Source organism: Tigriopus californicus, chromosome 7 (assembly GCF_007210705.1).
Source record: "Tigriopus californicus strain San Diego chromosome 7, Tcal_SD_v2.1, whole genome shotgun sequence".
Lineage (NCBI taxonomy): Eukaryota > Metazoa > Arthropoda > Copepoda > Harpacticoida > Harpacticidae > Tigriopus > Tigriopus californicus.
In genome coordinates, this window is record NC_081446.1 from 928,696 (window position 1) to 952,001 (window position 23,306).

The window sequence follows — 23,306 nt, forward strand, 5'->3', positions numbered from 1 at the left end:
ATTTTTACTTCTTACATACATTTCAAACTTCTGGAGGTGGCACACCAGAAGAAAAAAAAACACTGAAGCTATCTTCAACATGGAAAAAACCTGGAGAGAGCTGGAATAAACTAACCAATGCCACGTTTTTATGCCTTTGGGCTGATATAGTACTCTGGCGGCAACATTTTTGATAGGGTCAGAGTGGAGGGAGGTGAAGAGATAGAAATTGAAATCCTAAGTTTTATAGGTTTCCATTTCTCGAGGTGAAGAAATTCTGCAGAGGACGAGGTGTTGAGGACCTTCGTATCCCGTTTCATTCAGGATGACCTCTTTGTCGTTACATGTCCCACATCTTTCTCCCACTCTCCTCCCCTATCTTCTCGCGATGGTTCCAATTTCGTGTGATCACACTCTATCGCCCACCCCTTCTTCGAACGTTCCAATAGGACATGTAATGTATTGGAGGGCGTATTTGACCCCATAAACCAATGGGCCATCTTGCCTGCAATATGTACATGATCAATCGGAGGTTCGATTCAATTGCTATCAACCTTCGTGGAGGCTTGAAATGAAAAAAAAAGACAGGGGGAAGGCCGATTTTCTTTTATTGAAAGGGAACCTGTTCCAACCGATCATGGTCGAATTCCAGGTCAAGGCAAACGACGGACCCGAGCTCATTCTCGTTGTATAGGAAGGGAAGCATTTGAAGGTGTGTCATGCTTCTCGAGCCGTGCACAATTCTAATTCCGTCTTCTAAATGCATAACCATTTCAGAACCACTGACAAGAATGACACCAAAGGCAAGCAACCAGATCTCTAGATAGGCTTGCAAGAGCCATGAGGAGGTAGTTTCTTTCCAAAAGTGCATTACTCAGACTGGACTGGAGTCGTATTTCACCTCTTTTCCGTGCTCATTTTGCCATTGGATCAGACACTTGTTCTTGTTCTTGAGCAGCGAGGGGCCAAGCTCGCTCGTGAGCATTTATTTCATGGCGAGTGGTACTACTTCATGTCTCTGTCCGCTCTAATTATGAGCTCTGCAAATATTAATGAGCACTCGAACATGAAGCAAAGCAAAGCAAGCCAGTAACCGTGAGCCCACAAAACATTCTGTACGGACACGTATGTACACATAAAGTCCTTCATTTCTTGAAGTGAAGTCCCTCCGACACGAGATTACGTGGTGTGAGTAAAGCACACCATGGTCTTAGGGCTAGATAGAGCATCAAAGCGGTCACCTTATGTCTTAATGGCTTCATAAATAGTCTCATATCACAGCTATTGCGGAATAGATCCTGAGCAAGAATCCTTGCTAATCCGCCCAAAGCTCACTTCATGATCCAAATGATAGCTCCAATATTTGATGAAGACTCCTCACCTCAGAGGTGAGAATTGAGAGTTGAGGATTTCACGCTCTCTATGTCGTCTCATGACTATATAAGGTCGATTATTATTAGTTTTTGCTCCAATCCTCGTGTTGATGAAGAGAAGCAAAAAATCACGCATGTTTAACCTCTTTCCTCTGCTCGGTTTCCGTGGCATTTTTTTCCATCGAGACTCTGTTTGAACATCAAACACAAGGATTGGTTTCTTACCTGGAAATTGAAAACAGAATTAGCTCGACGTCGTAGTTCACCTGGGAGCCTGTCAGTCATGTCTGGTTTGATGTGCATACATATTTACGAGTGTCGTGTTCAAAATCGTATTGTCAGTTGTTTGACACGAATCTTCTCACCAAAATTACTGCCTGAGTTCGTTTTCTTTAAAGAAAGATCCCGGCCTTCTCCGAATTTTTCCCTGTCATTCCAATACTTAAAGAAGTCTCCTTTTCAAACAGAGCCATTTTTGGAAAGGACTCACTTTGATAAGATCGGAGAGAGAGAGAGAGAGAGGAAAAAGAAAGAAAGAGAGAGAGAAGGCTTCAAAGGAGATTTTCCGGGTGAAAATTTGTTCGCCAAGAGAGCAGTTCAAGTTCAAAGGCCATTGAGAGCATTCGTTTCAGGCCAAGCGACCCAAACCATTATTGGTCTACAGAAGGAGAAACGCTTTTTTTATTGCCTTCGAGCTTCATCACCATCCATCCATCCATCCATTCATCTATTTCTCCCCCCGGTCCGTGTTTGATTTTGATCTGCATAACCAATCGTTGTTGAGAATATGAATGGGCCTGAATTCAGCTCAAGGAGTAAGAGTATACGTGTATGTATGTTCCAGCTAATGAATCTAATAAGAGTCGAGTCATTTCTATAAATATGATGTGGAAATGACTTGGCAGATTTGATTCTGGTGAATTTCAGGGTCCACATACAATCCAGCGAAACCCAAGCCAGCTCAACAACAACAGCAACAACCACACCAACAAATATCTGGCATTGGCACCCCCGATCGTTGGTGGGATCCTTGGCAGTCACTCCCCACGTTTCAAAGTTCAAAACGCCATGGACCACTTTAAAGTTATCCCATTGAACTTGTCCAATGCACGCTCACATAACCCCCGCCCAGTCTCCCGTCCAGCATAAGAGAGGTCCCTGGTTTCCCTACCTACCTTCATCCGTCAACGAGCTAAAGAAGGATGGATGATTTGGCTAATTTGGCTCATTCCAATGAAGCATGCCCTGAATTTGAACCCTCCAGGGGTCCCAAGAAGACTGAGACAGACTCGCTCCAACGACACTCCGAGAACCCTGTTTGTGTTGGCAGAATTTGCCGCTGTCATTGTGACTCGACTTGATGTGGCCTTTATTACGAGCTTCTTGAATGGGCTTCAGACGCTATAAACGCAACATGCACCATTAGAGGGCGACTTGTCACTCTGCCAGTCTCTCCCAAGTGTTTGTTCGTTCCTCCAGGACCTCGTACCGCTACTGTATAAAGATATATGAGGGAGTATTCTTCTTAGTAGGTAAGAGGAAGACGTTTACGGTGCATGACTGCCTATTCTATTCTGTTTGTAAGTATGCGAGTTCATGCTAGTAAGTCGGCCGGCCGCAATGCACACATGTACGGGTATGTATACTTTGTAGCATTTCTGGAGCACTCTCGTCCCCTCTTCAATATGACATTGAACAGACAAATTGATCCTGACTTTGCCATCCGTTCTCGTACATTGTCTGAATTCTCAATTACTCCAAATGGAAACAGATCCCTGGCTTTATTGGCCTTAAGCTCTTCTTATTCCTTCGCTCTCTCATTCGTTCGGTCGTTTATTCGAGATATCCCAATTCCTGGCCATTAAGAAGACTTCACTTTTTATGGAGCAATCCTAGGGGTCACGGCTCAAGAAAGGCACTTTTTAGTCAAGTTCATGAAAGTGATCGATGTTTGCTCCTTGATCATCGCAATTGTGCTTCGAACCGACTGCTTCGTACAGGGTTACATTCAGAAAGTCCATTTTTTGTCCTACTGTCCTACTGTACATACTACGTACGTACAGTACAGTGAGTCGCGGCTTGACGTCAATTGATCATTCGGATATGACAAGGTGAAGACCATTTTTCGTCAGAACAAATGTCGCTCTCGTTTTCACTTTTCTACCCTTCTGTTCATTGTTCTATTTGATGTGCTGTCAATCTTTTGCACATTGGAAATCCACTCTCACCACTCACTAACAGTACATACATACGAAGGTGCAAAGTCCGAGGTTGAGTTGGGCGCGTCGAATGGCCATTATCGAATTGTCAAGTCCTTCTGCTGGGACAAACAATCCTGATCAAAATGATGATAATAATACGGGCACGGATCAAGTTTGGCCAATATTTTCAAAGGCCATGAATCTTTGGCGATGGGGAATGGGCGAAAAGTTCGTTTCATGGGCATCAATTTTTGAATTGGACATCGCTTGAGACTTTTGGGTCAGCGGGCGGAAAGTTTCGTCTTGGCCCTCCTCTTGGATGGCCAATCAATCTCTGACTTGCGAGCTAACTTTGATTGTGTGCCAGGGAAAAATGGTTCCAGATCCAACAAATTTGAGAAGACACACAGCGAGCCAAACTTCCCTCGCCAATGCACTTTTGCCTGGAAAGGGAAACGGCATCTTTTCGGCCTGATCAACCTCGAAAAAACAAGACGGTTATGCGTTGACGAAAGAATGAAGAAATCAATGAATGATGTTCCTATTGATGGGAAAACGAATAGGTCCAGTCCCCCAAAGCTATGAGTAAACCCCTTTCTGAAAAGGAAGAGACACGCGCCCTGTCTGTGGTACGTACATATGTTAATCCTTTCATCCATACCAAAAACAGACCCCTTTCTGGCTCCGACCGCCCTTCTGTTCCCTGGTTTGCTTGTGCTCGTAGCTTGTTTGTTGCCCTTGTTTATGTCTATGGGACATTGAGCACTTACTTTTCGGACGCAGTCTTGTTCTCTCGGAAAGGTTTGGCACTTTCATGCAACTTCATGGTGAAACGTGTAATGATTGAATGGTTTTTGCCTGTCTTTTTGACGGAGTTGGAAGTCTAATTCATTTTGGGTTCATTGATTAAAATTTTCAGTCCTGTTGTAAGGCAGGTAAATTGCAAGTGATCCGTGAAACACAACTGAGACCTTTCCTTTGAGTCCACTCAATGCTGTTTATTTATTATTTATGGCAGGATCAAATGGTCCAATCCGTATTTAAACGTCGGCCATGGCTTATACTCTTATTGGCAGTGTTGTGCTTGATTGTTGCAAAACCCGTTCTTAATTACTCTTTTGCCGGTAATGCCTCAATTTTGGGGGCCGACCGTGTTTTTATCTTTCCCAGAATAAATTACTCCGCCGAAAAAGATCAGTAGGTGCAAAAAAGAAGGGACTTAATGATGCTAATTTTCTGCCGTTGGACTACTGTACTCTTGCTCTCCCATAAGAGGCTCGGTTTTACTGCCCTGTGACGGCTTTGTCGGATTTTATGAAGTGGTTGGAATAATACCAAAAACTGGATTGATGGCCCTCCACAAAAGGAGTCGGCGTAAGTGTCCTATTATGATTCCATTCCCACCCTGTTCACCATTATTGACGGCCAATTTTTATGATTCCATGGGATCTCGTAACCGTTTGACTTTTCATTTCTTTAAAACGCTTTTTGTCCAAATCTCTGGTCTAACACTGTTTCCCAGGACAAACGCTATGAATGTCCTGATTCGATCTTGTCCCTGATAGCGTCAAGGAAACGTATTTTGAGATCAAGACTCTTTCGTTCTACATTCCCAATGCAAGAGAGTTGGCCTTTTTGGCCTTTGCCCAATTGAATTGCAGAGAATGCAAGGGCCTCCACGTCCAAGTCCACCATCGCCACCACCAACACTGAGACCTCACAGAAGACTTTTTGTGGGAGTGTTCAAGTACTACATTGCAGCCAAAAAGAGATAGAGTTTGTTCGTTTTTCCGCAATATTTTCCACACATCTCCTTCTTCAGGCCCCCGAGAGAAAAAAACGGCAGTGAATAGGGAAGGAAAGTTCTGCAAAATTACAGAATGTTAAACAAGGGACACGTGATCTGAATGCAATTCAAAGACTGTTTCTGAAGGCCGGAAAGCGCGAGTCCGTTGCTAGATTGTTCCACAAGTGGTGGGATTGAATAGATATCCAAATGGATGACAAAGCACATTCAATTCACACTTATCCAACCAACAACATCTTGCATTAGGAGGTGTATCCAATAAGAAAAAATAAGCAAATATTTGGCAGGAACCGTCGAGATTTTCTCTGTTCCCACCGCTTGAGTGTTCCACTTAGGATATCGAGAGTGGAGAGACCATGTCACGTATTGGAGAATGGATGAATTCGGATGTTTTGACTAGACCCTGTGGTAAGCCTGGCCTAGGCCTGTGTAAACCTCAGTGATATCGGTTTTTATCGGAAGTAGATCCAGGAATCGAAATCGCACATTCGTTGATCCCAATACACCTTATTCAATGCGTACGACGAAGTGGAGTTCCTTTAGCGATTGTCAAACTCAAACCAGGATGGCACCACATTGATCAGAACTTTGCTCATCACGATCGGGCCTTGGTGAGGTGCAATCGTCGTCTCTCCAGCTTGGCCGCTCTCATTTAACTCGGTATCTCTCAGACATCTTTACAACTGTGATCCTGAGTTAGAGAGGTACTACTAAGACTGCGCCAGTTCCACAGATGGACGGGCCCCACGTCTCCAATGCCTCGGGGCTCTTTTTCCAGCACTGCACAGTGCCTACTACTATAGTAGAACGTCTTGTAGATTCAGTACAGAAGACTGACGACTATTGGAGCCAACAACACGAGTTGTGGCCAGTCGATATTGCGGACAGTGCGGCTGTCCCACTTCCAGACCGCACCATCCGATGCCTGGCAAACACTCGAGCAATGTCGTCCCACATGTAGGAAGTCCTTCCAAGTGTTCTTGATTTGTTGTAAAATAATCGCTGACGCGTCTCAAGCATGAAGATAATTGCTCATGTTTAATGCCCACCCGATCCACTGCCGAACGTAGCGAGGTCCTACTGTATACGAGGTGGTGGCGTGTCTGAGCTCGTGACCGCCTTCTTGTTGCAGTCGCTCCTCGGATCTCATTCCAATCACGTAGACCTTGCTCAACCTAAACGAGACCAGTGACAGGCGAACCAACCACTTCAAGTTCTTCTAGACTTTTGTTCTTGTTCCAAGGCTCCTTTCTGCCCAACTCACTCGAATGTGGTATTCAATGGCGACGACCTTTCACCTCGCTGTATTCTCACAGCGGGTCGTCCACCGGGTTGTTGTGGACGTGAAAAGTTTCCCTTTGTTCCGGGGCTAGTGTCCACGCGAGTGTAAATACTCGAGAGTCTAGAAGAACCTCGTAAAGGTCTTGTTTCAATTTCTGCTCGTGAAAATGGTTATGTTATTACAGCCTCGTTAGCCAGGTGGAAGAAGTTAAGGGCAAGAAAGTGGATGGGGGAAAAAGAGACGGAGACTGTCAAGGATTTTTAAGCACACAAGGCTTAAGAGGGATGGCAGAGAGACGCTTCAAGGAGTCTTCACAACCTCAAAGATTTGGGAGTCACAAATCCTGATTGAAAGTCCTCCTGCTGCAGCCGATGAACAAGCCCTCTTGTTCATCAATTGGCGTTAGACCCGAATTTTCTCGGCCATTGCCCCTCGACCACGTTACATTTTGAGCACGTCCTTTTCACGACAAGATACGGAACTGCCCAGGGTGACTAAAATTGGGCTTGATTCCCGAGATGATCCTTTAAACAAAGTGGATGAAAAAACACTGGGTCTTGATTGGTGCCTTATCTTCCAATAAAACTGGGTCTAATCTGAGTAGCGCTCTTTCTCGAAATGAGCAGATTTTATGGCCAAGAAAATTTGAGCTGTCTTCTGTGTCCCTGAAATTGTATATGAAATGAGATTCTTGCTTCCACTACAGTAATCAGAACTGTCAAAGTTTTGAGCCTTCAAACAGGCCTGCCCGAGAGTTCTCTCAACTTCAAATGGCGCTCCAAATTCCCCTTTTTGAGGTTTCATGAACCTATTTGACAGGGGGGGGGGGGGAGGGCGGGAAGAAAAAGGAGAAAGCGGCCTCTTCCATTTCTCTCATTTCTGTGAGCTTCGTCTTTTTCCAATCAATACAATAAAGTTAGCTCATCTGGGATTGGCCGTGAAAGTCCTTCAGCAAACTCCAGGAATTCCCTCCTTTAGTGGTCTCAAGGTTGGTTTCAAGGAGTGCGTCCAAATGGAGGAAATAGACCAAAACTGGCCGGAAGAAGCCCATCAAGACAAGTTTGATGCCTTAACTTTTTTCCTGGTTCTTCAGTTTTATGGCTCTTTGGTTTTGCAAATGGTCGTCGAATCTAAAGTTTCGATCGTTTCCCCTCTTCTCTACTTCTCTTCGCCTTGATTTGAAGAAAAAGGCCGCTGAGGTTGGACTTGGAACCATGAGGTGGAATGGGATTGATTACAAGTGGAAGTGATCCTTTTCCTCTCCTTTTGCTATATATATCCACCATGCTGAAATCCTTGCCCAATGTTGGAGTGAAACTAAGTTATCGAATCGTATCCGACCACAATTTGCTCCAATGATATGCCCACACCCACTTTTCAACAACCTTGATAACTTTTCATTCCAAGCGTCTCGTGTTTCGCTAACCGCTGCTCTTAAGCTAGAGGCTAGAGGATTAATATTTTGGGCGCTGACTTTTCTTTGTCTCCATAAGGATCCTGATCAGGTGGCGTTGTTCTCCAGTACCACAATCACACCGATAACAAATCCATATTTGCTTTCGTGACAAATGACAAGCTAGGATAAGGCTTGTAAACCGTTGGCACCTCTTTCATCTCATCAGAATCAAACAGCTGTTAAATTGTCAAGTGTCAGGCAACAAAGAGGACTCGGAAAGCAAACCCCGACTCTGGTATGATCTACTAATTATTAGTAGCATTAACGAACCGAAAGGTAATCCAACTCAAAATCATAAATTAGAAAACTGTTTCGCTCGAGGTTTACACCCTTTGCATATTTTTATGGGAAAGTGCGCATAGCCTCGGGTTCAGCATGACATTTTGATCTTGAGCATAATGGAAAAACTTTTCGTGTTCGAGCCAATCTTGATACAGACAAGCACTAACACGTAGTTTGAGAACCCTGATTCAGCTATTTGTAATGTTTTCTACGTAACCAAATCTGGAAATCTAAACCGTGTAATTCCTCGGAACGATTCCTCAGCTCCGTTCCCAAACCTTATGAACGTCTCGTTAGGGGAAGGAGCAACCCGAAATAGGAGTGGGAAAATGGTGGCAACCCTTCTAGATGATCCTAAAAATCGATGACCTAAATCACCGCATTTAAGCCATTCATGTCTGATAAAGAGGGATTAGTGTGCGATGTGCACGTCAAAATCTGTCAAAAATGGAAGGGAAAAATATAAACACACATGTTCTGAATTAGTCCTTTGGATATCAAAAGTTTCAGAGCAATAGTTTTCAAATCCCAATTTATGGCCTCAACATGTCACCACTCACTTTCACTAAAATAGTCGGATTGACCGTTAGTTTTGAGCTCTCTTCCGTTGGAACGGGTGCATTTACTATTATTGAAATCGAACCGGTCAGGAACGGAGAGAGGGTTCGGGAAAAACCCGATTTTCGAATCTCATCGAACATAGCCAAGGAAGGGTTAAAAAAATCATTATGTCAATCCATTCAGAACCAATTCAGCTAATAATTCCCCTTCCATTGACAAGGTAATCACTCACATGCACTCAAGGGACTTCAGACCACCAAGAGACCTTTGGAGACTCTCATTGAGGAACTGGGCCCACTTCAGGGATTAGCACATGGCTTATGCCAGACAACCATTGCCATGAATCGGTTATGGAGGTCTTTGGTTCGGATTGGGTAGGGTTCTGCGAATAACTCCGTGATACTTGGGTGGATTGAAGAATAGCTCTGGCTAGACCGAACCGAGACCAAGCAGAGAACATCCCTTGGGTGCTCAATGGGGTTACAGCTAGCTAGCTACAGTATCTAGCTCAAGTAAGTGTCAACAGACGCCCGGAAAATCGTTCCATCTGCTCTTTGCAAGAAAAGTGTATCTGAGTTTCTCAAGCTTTGGTCGGAAATTTAGCACTTCTTCTCGGATGTAAACTTTTTACGAGGGCAGGCTCCTCGTATTTCCTCCACCCCCTTACCCCTCCCCCACGAGTTTACGGGGCAAATGTTTTGACATGAGCGTTTCTTGATTTTCACCCTTAATGATGGCCCGAAAACAAACATTGGGAATGCTGTTACACACTCAAAAGTATAGTGCTCTTTGAAACCGCAAGCACTCCCAAGAATAGACCAACTTCAGAGCGGTCTTCACACCAAGATGATTGGGACCAAAGCGTTTCCCCGTGTTTAACTGTCCCCAAGTTTCAGATCATGTGATGCTGATTAACAGAACTTTGACCTAACGAGGTGATGATCCAATACATTCAAGCTCTTTTTCCCAGTGCCAATTGGAATGAGGTGGCCAGGCACATTTCTTTCTACGTGTGAGATCAGTCAGACAAGACCGCCGGTGCTTTCGAGGGGTTGGAACTTTGGAGCCGACGAAGATCCATGGTGGGAAATTTGAGGGATTTTTTCTCCTCACTTCCCGACCGCGAATGCTTACGTTTTCTGCTCTGGGAAAGCTACTCTTTACGTTGTTCAAGCAAAGTAGAGCTCAATCCCTCGGTCCATAGAGTGTACAGAACATCCCGAACGAGAGAGGCTGCTTCGTTGTCGCTAGAGGCGAGACTTGTTTTAGAGGGCCCACGTGTACTTTGACTGGGATTAGCTTTTGTGTATGCTGGCACCCAAGCATCTGATTGGCGAGGACTTTCGAACGGAAGCCGGGTAAACATGGCCCCCAAGAAGAAGCGAGATGGGGTGTCTGTTTGGGTGAATCCTTTGAGTCAAGCATTCGCCTTGGCTTTCAGAGGAATAGTGGCAAATCATCTGAAGAGTGTTATTCTTATGATTGAATTGAGTCCACGGTTGACTTGTTGTATGTACTGTGGCCCCGGCAAGAGATAGCAGAGATGATCCAAGAAGATTCGGAGTTGATCATCTGGGGAGGTAACACCTTCAAGTAAGCAAGCTCTCAGTCAAAGGGGGAGGGAGTATGTATGTGGTCTATCTGCAGATCTGCAAATCTTCTATGCAAACAAACACATCTATCGAAATGTTCCAGAGGTCCCACACTGTTCATTGTTGGGCTCGGTATGTATCTACTACATCTTCTATTCCTTGAGATTTCCGTTTGTTATGATTTCTCGAAACACTTGAAGAACGCACTTTGGGGCTCCGAGGCCAGAATTCCCGTGGACTCGAGTTCGCAGAAGCGCCGACTGGATCGACTTTGATCACGGATCGGCCACGAGGATTTGGCCCGAAAGTGTGGGTGGGGTGTCAGGATTTGCTTTAGGGTGTCTTCGTTTGTTTGAGAAGAAGAGTTCAACTCCTCCTTGGCAAAATGACTCGAAATGTGTTGAGGAATATTTGGGGATATTTTTTGTGTGAGTGCGACTTACTCTCAACTGGATTTTGCAAAATCTAACTTGCACGCATTAAACAATATATATACAATATATACAGAACAGTATGGGTTCAAGAGCTTGCTCTATTATGGCTTGACTTGGCATTGAGCGCACCACTCAGGAATGAAAAAGATTGGTGGCATTCATTGCTGTTTTGCCTACAAGAAAGGCACTAGCAAGTGGTGCCTCGAATATGCAAAAGTCCATGTTGTTTTGAATCACTCTGATCAAAAAGTCTGAACAAACCAAGAAACTTGTCCACGCCCAAAATGTGGCAAGTACTCGGTGGTTTTGTTGTGACGGAATGATAAGAAAATCATGGATTCTGTTACTATTTGATTCCTCTACTCAACCCATTCGCAATATTACTCTGTCTTTGAAAGGGAAATCAGTAATTTTCAACTTGTCTATGGACTTAGAGGTTCATTTTTTGTTCCATAGTCAATATGACTGACGATCCCAAATTTGAACAGTCCTATTAATTAGGCCTTCAGAAAACTGTCAAAACAGTAGGCTCGTAAAGTTATCATCAATTGAGACAAAATCGTAAATAAATCTCGAGCAACATCCATCCAGATTCTCTCGTTCTTCGTCTCTCGCTGTTTGGTAGTTGAAATTTATTTTGTTTGCATATCAAACATCAAACACCGTTTTCAAGCAGTCAGCTTCCCTTCCAATTTCCACGGATGATATCTGGTCATAGATTATGATGATGTGCATTTCCATTAAATATTCTGTAGATAGGCATCAATCTGGAGCAATGAGAGCATGTTCACCATTGGTAATTCCATTGGTTGTTGACTCACTGTGAGTGAGTGAGTGTTGCATAGTGGATTGGAGGGGGACAAAAACGCTCACCGAGATATTTGATTGTCGTGTCACCGATTGCCATCGCCTTTTTTTGACACATGAACTTATGATGTATTCGAAATCGTTGTAGTGAATCGACGAGATTAGATAACATCTTCAACGGAAACTCGGATCCATTTTCCACCCTTTCTTTCATGTTCGACATTCCACAACAATTGGTGGAAATCGCCTATGAAACTACTCCATACTCGAAGATTGTTTGTTTGCTCCATCTACCATAAGGATTGGTCAGATCACAGATCAGGAAAGCTATTTATCTTGGATCAATCATCACGAAATTATGTTGTTCACAATGACGCGCAAGTTAATATTGTAGAGGGTGCACTCTGAATTAGTGTGCGTCTTTCGACTTGAACTTGATTTCAAGTATTGATTATTGGAGTACTGGATTGCGCTCGAAGGGATATATTACTACTGGTGATTCTATTTTTCATGACGTCACCAGTACGACTACCTAGTATTGCTACACTTAATGGTTGAAAATACATGTTATTATTACGCTCAGCTCCAGAAGACAATGGCCTTCAATTATTGACATGACGGGAAAAGTTCCTTTAGGTCAAAATAGGCCTTGTTTTGCTTTTCTTGAACCCGGAGTACAACTTCTGATTCATGTTTATTCAATAATAGGAGGGCCTTTATATCCTTTTCATTTTAGAGCGGGGGGGGGGGGGGGTGTGGGGGGGTTGTAGATGAACCAAACTTTTGGTCTTGGACAAAAACAATTGATCCTGAAGGCCATCGAATTGGCCATTTCAGTTTGAGGAAATACATAACAAGACGAAAGAGAGCTAGACAAAGGGGAGGAGGAGGAGGAGGAGGAGGAGGAAGAAGCGAAAGAAGACAAGCAAGGCGGAAAACCTGTTTAGAGTGTGAAACAACTTTGTTCCTTGAGAAAGAAACAGCACGAGGAACTTCGCCAAAACAGGGTCCACAATTTCCTCTTTCGCTGTGCAAAAAAAGGCGACCAAAAGCGATATCTTCCTCCAATTCGAAGTGCAAAACTAGAAGACTTCTTCGCTCCCGGGGTTATTTATGGCTATCGGCTATTTCTCAAGGTCCAAATCGAGGATTCGAGTGTAACAAGAAATCTCCGATCGACATGTACCAAATTTTGGGGTGTGAAACTGGGGATTCCGTAAGCTTCAAATTCCGTCCATGGTCGAGGTATCAAACGAAGCCCTTAACGTAGTTCCAAATTACAACCTACCTTTCGTTTCCAATTCGAGGCCGAGCTCCTTGAGGACCTCGGAGTTTTCGATTTTGGGCTCGCCAGACACGAGTGAGGAGCCCAGTAATTGACACACCACGAAAATGATGCTCATGCTGATCAAGAACTCGTGAGGCAAATGACCAAAACGAGCCATTTTTTTTAAATTTGGGTGGTCAAAGATTGGACTTGATAAACACAAACACTTCACTGGCTTCTATCTTGGCAACATGGATTTACGGGATGCATCATAACCACTTGAATAATAGAACCAAATGTACATACATATGTAGACTCTATGAATTGTCACGGTTCACTCCAGTCACTCGAGAAATCACCCATTTCAGGTTGACAGTACACATTCGACAGTTGAGCAATCATGAAACGTCGGATACGCGTCATGGGACAAGACTCAATTCGAACTGAGGGCCCCCAAAAGTGTCAATAGTTGGGAAGATACAACAACCCCGCCGGCCAAAGAGAGGGAGGGACGGGGAGAGCTCATCCATCCACCTTCTCGTATCCACGAGGAATTGTCGGGCAGCGCGATGAACGAAATAGCTCGAGCCTTTCGCTCAACCGCGAAAGGCGGTGCATCGAGCCGGTCAAAATCAACAGGCCCGTTCGAATGGTTTTTAAGAGGTTGTCAACAAACAAAATGTTCTGTTGCGTGGAGTATGTCTGAGAAATCCGATTTGTACGCGAGTGTACGCGTACTTTGCTAGACCGTTGTTTGAGTACCTAAATGAACATGAAACGGCGATTTCGGGATCTTTCGGGACACAAAAAGACAAAGAGCAAAGGGCCTCTTTTTCAAAGTTGGAATAAGTTTCAACTGAACTTGTAAAAAGGAACAGGGTGTCACGACAGAATTCCATTTTGGAGTTGTAAAAGCATCGGAAAATATGACAGATGTTGTTCAAGGGAATCCTATTTTTGTTTCCGTTATGATGATGTCTGTTTTTTACATTATTATGCTCCATCTCCATTAATCTCCATATAAGTATTAACTTTTGAGTATGTATGTATGTATGTTTTGCTTTGGATTTATGTCAGTAAGGAAACTTCTAATGCTAATGGTTTCAACAAACGGAACAATTTGAAGAATCGGAAACTCGAACGTTCTTACAATAATTTTTTGCCATAGCTTGAGTTGCCAATCAACTTCGACAAACAAGTATTGTACCATCATTGCGTTTAACAAGAGAATAACTTTCTTGAATACTTGTTTAACACGCACTGAAAGCTATCTCTCTCGACACTCGAAATATATTTCCCTGGTGACCCTTTCTAAGCATACCCCCGATAAGACGAAAATGTCGTCTCAAGGGACTGTTTTAGGTCGACTCCCATTTCTCTCTTGTTCTCAAAGGCCTATTTTAAGGGACTGAAGGCCATTCCTTAAATTTAAGGTCATAGACAATTGCTAGACAGGAGGTGCAATACAAACCTTTTCTCATGGGCCCAAATTGGAACACATGTTTTCACATGCGAGATACGTTCTGTACGTATACTCAAAAAGGAAGTCACCAGGTTCTACTCTTTGAGCTCAGAAGAGATGCACTCTATAGATGTACAACAGTATTCTAATCCCTGGAGATACCTCTAAGGTCATGATCGAGGGCCTTGGACATGTTGCTTCGTGTTTATGGAGGGAACACTTGCTCCAACATCAAACGACGTTGGAAACTTTTGGTACAACAAAACAGCGTAGAGAAAAAAGTGCATCGTTCACAAGATAAACAAAACTTTTGGAGCAGTTTTTGGATCCTTGTTGGCTACATATGGACAGTTGGGTCATAAAGATGGGCCCTTGATTTGCAACTTTTGACATAAAAGATGGGTCCTTTTGAACACTGTTACGTGCCCTCATCGACATTCATAACCTTTTTTTTCCTACCAACAAAGAGGATTTCAGAATAGCTTTTTCGTTCATTCATTAACATTTTTTTAATTTCCATTTCGGAGTTGAGTCGCGAGGAATCCTGCAGGTATGTGTGCCTGGGCACTTTAAAACTCTTGACTATTAAGTCTTCCAAAAGCAGCGATGAATAGAATCCAGATTAATTGGAATCAAGCAATCCCAAATTGAAGGTATTGTAAACCGGTTACCGAATTCAAAATCGTACCATTAGGTCAAATGGAAAAGCCATTTCATATAACAAAAAAGAAAAAGTATTGTCACTGGTTCTTGCTCCTGTCTTTTCGTAGTTGATGCGGTGCATCTTGGATCAGGGCAAGTTTCCCTCTCCACTAAAGTTAGCTCACGTTGTTCCAATTTTCAAAGGGGTAGATAAGTCGCTCGCCAGTAATTGTGGGCCAATTTCTCTTACTTCGAATATTGCGAAGGTGTTTGAGAAGATCATGAAGTTCAAACTTGTTGAAATTCTTGAAGTCAATGAAGCCCTTCCTCTTAGCCAGCACAGGTTCCGAGCACATTTTAGCACGGTTACTCAACTGATTGAGCATTTAGAGCAAGTTATTGAGGGACTTGAAAGGCATGAGTCAGTTGATGTAGTCTATCTCGACTTTGCCAAGGCCTTTGACAAGGTAGATCATGGCCTATTAGTTAACAGGCTGCATGAGATTGGGATCCAAGGCAAGGTTCTCAATTGGCTAAGAAGTCTCATTTATCGTAGGAAACAATTAGTTAAGGTTGAGGAATCCCATAGTGACATCATGATGTCAAGTCGGGCGTCCCTCAGGGCTCCATTTTGGGTCCTCTCCTTTTAATCATCTTCATTGCTCCGCTTCAGAAGCTTGGTTGTAGTAATGTCAATATCTCTTCTTATGCTGATGATACAAAATTGGTAGTTGGTAGGAATGGTCAGAACTCCGATTGTCTGGCAAAGGTCCTAGACCAAATTTATTCCTGTGTTGCTGCGAGTAACATGGCCTTGAATGGAATGAAATTCCGCTCAATGACCTTTGGGTCGACGCCATTAGACACTCCACTATTAGATGATGAAGGTAAGGACATTGAGCAGGTCTCATCCATGAAGGATTTAGGTGTAGTCCTCCAAGATAATGGAAAGTTCGATGAGCATATCCAGTTGGACGTGGCAAAAGCTTTTCAAATGTGTGGTTGGATTTATCAGACTTTAAGTCCAGACACAGCATCCCGATGCTAACTCTGTACAAGTCGATTGTTCAACCACATCTTGAATATGCTTCACCCATTTGGGCTCCAATGAGATCAGCAGGTTTGCAAAAGGTCGAATAAGTCCAAAGATGATTCACTAGGAACATCACAAGAATGAGACACCTCTTGGATGTGTTCAGAGGAGGTACGAAAGGTATCTGATACTGTACGTCTTCAAAAGAATCCATGAGCTTTGTCCCAACCCAGGGTTTAGGGTCAATTCTAGTGACCGTAGAGGCTTAATGTGCATTTTAAGAGCACCTTCAAGCCCTCGATAATCTAAGCTAGTTCGAACAATGAAGTCCACATCTCTTCTTTCGCGGGTTCCTTAATTGTTTAATCTGCTTCCCTGTAATATTTGTAGGGAATATCATGAACTATTGTATAAATATACAGTAGTTCATGGGAATACGTAGCCCTTGTTGATCTGGTAGCATCTCCAGATCAACTCTACATTCAAGGACTTGCTCAGTCTGCCAACTCAAATTCGTTGTTAGACCAAAACTCATATGAGGATTAAAAAGCAATAAATAGATATAAACTTTCATTTTAACAGTACTTGGGATTACATACCCTGTAGTGGTTAGAAAAGCCCGTGGAAAGCCAAAGCAAAAAAATAGAAGTGCAAGGAAAAGATTCTGATACATATAAAAATTGGATCGTCTACCAACCCCTTGCAGATTCTACTATAGGTGACTAATCATCAGGGCTGTCCGAAAAATGCAAATGCATGACTTTTCACTTTTTCCAATTTTTTGCATCATTCTTAGCAATTGTCACCATTTCGGCTCAAACTTCGAGTTTTTTTGCAATGATTTTACCAGTTTTTCCTGATAACAGGGAAACTGAAAGACAAGTAATCATTTACCATTTCCTGATATTTGGTTTTTTTTCAAACGACTTTTTTTCCCTAAATGGCGTGATTATCTAGCTTTTTGAACAGCTCAAGCATTCAAGGTTTTTCAGTGCATGGCCAAAGTATCTAGTGATTGATAGGTTTATTTCCGTTCGTAAGGTATACTTACTTGCAAGCACAACACTGTTGATGCTAGATTCAAGCCCAAATGTTTTGACATGACGCAAGTTGCTTTCCTTCAAAGCTCATTCTACATTGAGAATTAACTTAGTAACCTAGCATGCTTAAATATATTTGGCTTTGGCGCGTGGTAATCTCAAGGTAAAATAAGCTCTGAATAGCATTTTTTGCCAATTCTATTTGCATTATTTGGACAACCCTGCCAATCACAAACTTCGAGTTACCGAGAAACTGCATAAGTTGTGGTCATGTTAGGGTCTGCAGTGTGAGCGTGAATGGCGGTGGCTGTTGACTAGATATTTATTGTCAGATTGTGTAAGTATACACAAGAGAGGGAATATCTGGTCTAAGGGAGGTATTAAGAGTGAGAGAAGTAGTAGGCATAAACAAAAGTAAAGACGGATGATTAGAATCCACCCAACTACGTACCGGGGTAAGGAGGGGCAAGGGGAGGGGAGGCAGTGAAAGAAATGCGTGCCAAGCCAAAAAGTGCCACAGGATTTTAGTGTGACGATTAGAATGATTACGTCATGACTATTTATGCTATGCATGGGCATTACCTAAAAATAATGAAGTGACAATTAACTAGAAGGTGTAACCAGAAGTGTTTTGGATTGACTGTGAAGTTGGGGCTATGGTAACTAGGCGTATGATATTTAAGGTGTGAAAGATATGTATAAGTAATGAAAACATGAGGAAGAAATCTGACTTCACAGGGATAACCTACGTAATGTTAATTCCTTTTAGGGGTTCGTGGACTAAGATCTAGGATAGATTCCCTCGAGAAGAATGAGATTGGCTAAGGTAGGTTCTTCTTCCAAATGATTGTTCCCATCAGTTCCACTAGTCATCAAGGCGGACCTGCATGGTCTTTCCGATGCACCCACACTTGGTACTGCAACCATGGGCCTAGCACGAGCAACAGGGCCATCCTGCCGCGCCATGCACCGATGAAGGGTGCCATCCCGTTGATCGAAAAAGAGTCAACACGAATGGTCTGGGTTAAAATGGCACACCATTGACTTATTCCTGATCTTTTTTATACTGTGAGGGCGCATTGCTTTACAAATTGACTTCATTCTTTGTTCCAAATGCTCATTTTTGGTTGTCATTTTACCGTTGGGGTATGTAGCTTGAGCTGAAATGAATTCTAGAACTTAGATTTTGCTACTGGCGAGCTCAGAACGGGCAGAGAAGAAGAAACTCTAAGGTTTGGGAGGTTTTTTAAAACCACTCTTTGAACTATACGACATTGCAAAATAGCAGTGCTTGTACTTGTACTTATGGTGTCCAGTATTACGTATCGTGAACCTAAGCATGAATGATGGTAAGTAGGTTTATCATTTCAATACAGACGTTACTTGAGGAAGCTCGATAAATTCAAAGCCATTAACTTCAAACCATTATTCATCGATTCCTATCGTTTCATTGAATCATGCATTTATCGATGTTTGAGCAAAGCACAATCGGTAAAATGGAACACATAATTTGGGTTTTGTATGTTGCCTAATACGGATCCAAGTTTGATAAGAATTGATTGATTTGATTGCTCCCTTGTAATACCCATCGTCGCTATTAAAGAAACCCCTCTTGCCATTTTTGGAAACGCAACTACGTTTCTTCATAACTTTTGTGGTAATTATGTAATGTAACAAACTCAACTTGAACTCTAAGTTCAGTATCACCCACTAAATCAAATCAATACCCACAAGAGTTATTTTCTCAGTCTAATTCCGAACTCTAATCTGGGCATGACGTCCTTATGGACAACGGGTGGCGGCGCTAATCATCATAAACACCGTATTTCCGCGCTTGAAGGTGATTTCTTTCGTTCCATCAAATCGGATTTTTCTCGTTTAACCTTGTATTAAACGGAGGCGATTTTACCATCTGACGGTTGTCTCCAGTGTTCTTTTGAACTAGTCCTTTGCCCCTGGTGGCACTCAAACCGTCCAAGAAGGTTGCCTCCACGCAATTTACACGCCCTCATCTTAATAACCAGACTGTGCATGCATGTGGAATGCACAGGACAGTCAAGAATTAACGTGTTTGTAGATCCACGGTAAAAACAAAAAAAGATTGTGATATGTTTATGCTGACAAGAATTTTCTCAAAGCTCTTGGTTTTAACTGGGGTCAAACGGATTTTGATTGTTCATGGCTCTCACTAATGACTGCGGGTTTAAGCAAAATATATGTACATGGACACGAGGTGTGCATAGAAACAATGTTATGGATTACGGGGCCTTGGCAGTCACCGCAAACATACAATAGAATGAACTGAGATCGTAATGAGAAGAAAAGCCATAAACTGTTTCTCGCTATGACCGTCGTGGCTTATCAGGTTCATTGATCGAGTCACATTTACCATCCCGTCCATTAGCAAATTCTAGATATCATTAGAAAATAGTTTATGTCTATTTCACTTTATGCGTTACCAACTTTTGTGTGGTACGTTGCGTACAATAGTATGTGTACATACAAGCCCTGGGCACGCTTGAATCTTCGGGTGTCCGTTGGCTGGGTTTATTCCCGTTGACGATTTTCCCTCCCTTTCTTTTGAGAACCTTTGCGGTTCCTTTTTTTCCAGTCTCAGTCGCGTCCGGAGTGTCACTCAGTGAACACCTCTCGTTAGAAACAAGGACGCTTATCGCGTACCACGCTCTAATTCGGACTGATAGTGCCACGATTAAGAGATATCCATCGGACTAGCGATATGTGTGCGAAGAGGATTTCTTTGACAATCCTTTGTTTTGCTTTGTGCGTCAATTCCTTAGGGTTAGCCATGGATCTACGGAATGACGATGGCTTCATGACGGATCTCGATCTTGATTACTACGATACTGATGCAAGATCGTTTGAAATGAGGACCTTTAATTTCTCCGGCAATGGCTTGTTCAACAACACTGCTACAACTATCTTGGGCATTGGAGGGGGGATTATCTTGGCCATCATTCTTTTCGGTAAGCCCAAAACGATATTTAACGATAATCGCACTTTGGCTTCAATCTTGGGTTTACATTGTTACCCTAGAAATAGCGCTGTATGCTCTGGATGTGTATTACAACAGGACCTATGGATTCGGTGGCTCATCCTCGTCAAGTGGATACCACCGAAGGAAAGATGAGACTTTCAATAGCGAGATCTACCAAGAATACCCCAAGTACCAGGATCCGTTTGCCAGCACTTATCGCTCATTGGCTTCCAACACTCGCTTGGACAAGATCCTGGAATGGATCGCTTTGGGACGAGAGACGTGAGTGAATAATTTACTGTCTCTCTTTTGTGAGCTGTTAAAGCATGGGATTATGAATTTGATACCGTATGGTTGAGAGACCCTTCATAATTGGCTGGTTGAACTTGACCAAGAGTTACCAGTTACCTTGAATGATTCAAGGTGTTTCAACATCTGTTCCTCCGATAAGTTTTTCATTCTCGCTCTCTTGCGAACATTTCCTTTTTCCGCGATGAACATCTGTGAAAATCAACTTTAAGAACGGTCATCTAAACAACTCGATGATTTCTTCTCTTAAATTTGCTTGTCACGTTTTTAAGGAATCTCGATGTAGGGGAATTTGAATTTCGTCATGCTCCCAGGTTGATGTCCTATTCGAGTGTCATTTCCAAAAGTGAATGGTCTATCTTGTCAAGACTACAGTACACTATGTAGTCCAATATCCCGATTCGAGATTCGTCAATCAAGCACAGAACACCTGTTATCGTATCAAATTCGGATAATTTGCTACAGCCGAGGGCGATTCAGTTTAAGAACCGATAGGGTGCTTCAGTCGTAACTGTTTTGAACAGGTCTCGTTTAAGTCGTATGAACATTACTCCACCTGTTGAGACCAAAAGAAACCAACGGAAATTCAGTGCTTGAGATCAAATCGTTTCATAATGCTGCCCGGATATGATTTGTGTCTGTGGAACCTCGGTAATCAATGCCTCTCTTTTTTATATTCTTTCAGATATGAAATGGGAAGCGAAACAATGAAAGACATGTCCTGCCGAAAGAAAATCATATGCGAAATCTACCATTACGATTTGGGACATCTGACCACTCGAGCTCGACATGGAATGGATTTCTTAGACGTCTTTAATTATTTGAATTTGACGGATGACTTAATGGAGCAGATGGATGAGTACCAGGTAAACAATTCAATCATAATATTGCATCAGGCATTGGTGCTTACGAGATTTTTTTCCCATTGTGCTTTAGGATGCTAAGAAAATGCCCGCCGACTCCAACAGCTGTGATACGGCATATCCTGATTGTCACGTCTCAATGAAGCACATCAAAGATCGGTACGATCAAATTTAGCAATCATTTTCGGCTTAGGTTTTAGGTGTTCCAAACAATGTCCATATTGCGTCCTTGCTCGAAATTCTGTGAATTGTCTCTCAAGGACTACCATTAATAGTTTAACAATAAAGCGAGTACAAAATCGTTCACTGCCCGAGTTTGGTTTGTCGATATTTTTGAGGGTCTCACCCAAGTTCTTTCCATGGAGGACTCACCATTGACATTCCATCATCGGAAAACCAAAGCTTCATAATTAGGCAAACACTTGCCACAGGTCTCTAGCATAGTACTGAAAAGAATCGGAACATAAATACATTTTCCTAGTACTCGTCCGAGAATGAATTAAAAATGTCCTTGTCAGGGAGCTCCTCAAGGTAACGTTGCTTTGTCCCATATGTTAGTTAAATTTGGCCTTGAAATCTCGATTTGCGAAAACCCTATTTAATGTAAAAGGCAAATATCTGTTGAATGCGGTCTTTTTATTTATAACCACTGCAAGAAGCGTGGGTGGGCAGTACTTACTCATAAAGAAACGCCCTGAAGACAAGAGCGTTTGTTTATTTCAATTATAAGGCTTTTTTCTCGCACAACATGTTCCAATCTACTCATTTATCAATACGAGGTAGACACAATCAGTTGCCAATCACAAGTGGGCATTACGTTCCAGAAATGAAAGAGGGGAATCACAATGAACATAAATGCACCAAATTAAAATCGTCATCTTCAATCACGTGAAATCAATTCACATCATTACTTATAACCAGAACATAAACAGATTCAAACTCAGAAAACTTGAGACTAGTTTTTGGCCTTTTTGGTTATTTGTCAATTTTTACCAATGTGTTTGAAATTATCATTTATCTTAACTACACATATACAAAACATTACCTCTGCACAAGAGCAGAACTATAAACCCTGATGTGCATCAGACTGCAAAAGCTTCAAAAACTCATCAACAAAATTTCAATGTGACAACTTGGAGCTTACAGTGCAAAAGAACCAATGGTAATGAACCGATCACATCTTACAATTGGAGTAGACACCCACAATGTTGCAAATTGTAACAGTATTTTGAGCTCACATAACTAAAGAACCACAAAATACTAATAGTATACCATAAATCCAAATTGTTGTTGTTCAAACACCCACCTATGACATAAGAGGAACTTGAGTATATACTGTAAGTAGGCACATACAGGTAGATAGATTATGAGACAGCCAGTTCATTATGAAGGCGTCGTTCCGCCTGCCACTCCAAATGTCGATGGAAATGTCACTTGAGTGTGCAGAAGGAGCGCGTGGATTTAATTTGTCTGAGCTCAACCTCATTTGGCAACCATTATTGGACGGGGTAAGACGTAAGAGAACTTCCCTATCCAAGGTTCCACCCAGTTCCAATCCAGTTTACAGAAGAATGAAGTGAAAAAAGAGCCGGAAAACAAAGTGCCTTGGGAAAGTCTGCTAAATGAAATTGTATCTGATGATTCTTATCTTCCTGTCTGCACATGGGTGGTAAGGCAAATCTCCGCATATTTACGCTTGATTCAAGAATACCGATTAATCTCGAGCACTTTGTCGTCTTAATAGCACCTCGTCATTTTTCTTCGAGCTACCCAATGACTACAACAAGAATGAACCCGATACCTTTCCAGCATTAGTGGAACTTGACTTCACCATTGTGGAAATCATTGATGTGGATGACATTCAAAATGTAAGAACTGGTGTGGATGTGACCAAAACACAATTGGTTTTATACGGTACAGT

General features: G+C 42.5%; 3 protein-coding genes across 5 annotated transcripts in view; 2 read left to right on the forward strand and 1 right to left on the reverse strand.

Annotated features, from left to right (window-relative positions):
- LOC131883551 (nephrin-like) overlaps positions 1-13,451 on the reverse strand; it is an 81,928-nt gene extending 68,477 nt beyond the window's left edge. The window contains exon 1 of one of the 2 annotated variants that reach the window (XR_009373618.1): positions 13,063-13,449. Coding sequence is in view for 1 of the 2 variants with exons in the window: in XM_059231052.1 (XP_059087035.1) it covers positions 13,063-13,219 (157 nt within the window). In the remaining variant the exon portion in view is untranslated. Of the gene's footprint in view, positions 1-13,062 lie in introns of both variants that reach the window. The other variant, XM_059231052.1, reaches the window with a different exon arrangement.
- Positions 13,452-19,353: 5,902 nt separating this feature from the next.
- LOC131883556 (uncharacterized) lies at positions 19,354-21,682 on the forward strand. Its single transcript, XM_059231059.1, has 4 exons — positions 19,354-20,202; positions 20,273-20,495; positions 21,208-21,388; positions 21,459-21,682. The coding sequence occupies exons 1-4, from the start codon at positions 19,956-19,958 to the stop codon at positions 21,558-21,560; spliced, it is 753 nt and encodes a 250-aa protein (XP_059087042.1). The 5' UTR covers positions 19,354-19,955; the 3' UTR covers positions 21,561-21,682.
- A 1,077-nt stretch (positions 21,683-22,759) lies between these two features.
- Positions 22,760-23,306, forward strand: part of LOC131883554 (acetylcholine-gated chloride channel subunit acc-3-like) — a 4,193-nt gene continuing 3,646 nt past the window's right edge. For both annotated transcript variants that reach the window (XM_059231055.1, XM_059231056.1), the window contains exons 1-2: positions 22,760-23,054; positions 23,130-23,253. In XM_059231055.1, coding sequence (XP_059087038.1) covers positions 23,008-23,054; positions 23,130-23,253 — 171 coding nt within the window. In that variant the 5' untranslated portion in view covers positions 22,760-23,007. The remainder of the gene's footprint in view (positions 23,055-23,129; positions 23,254-23,306) is intronic.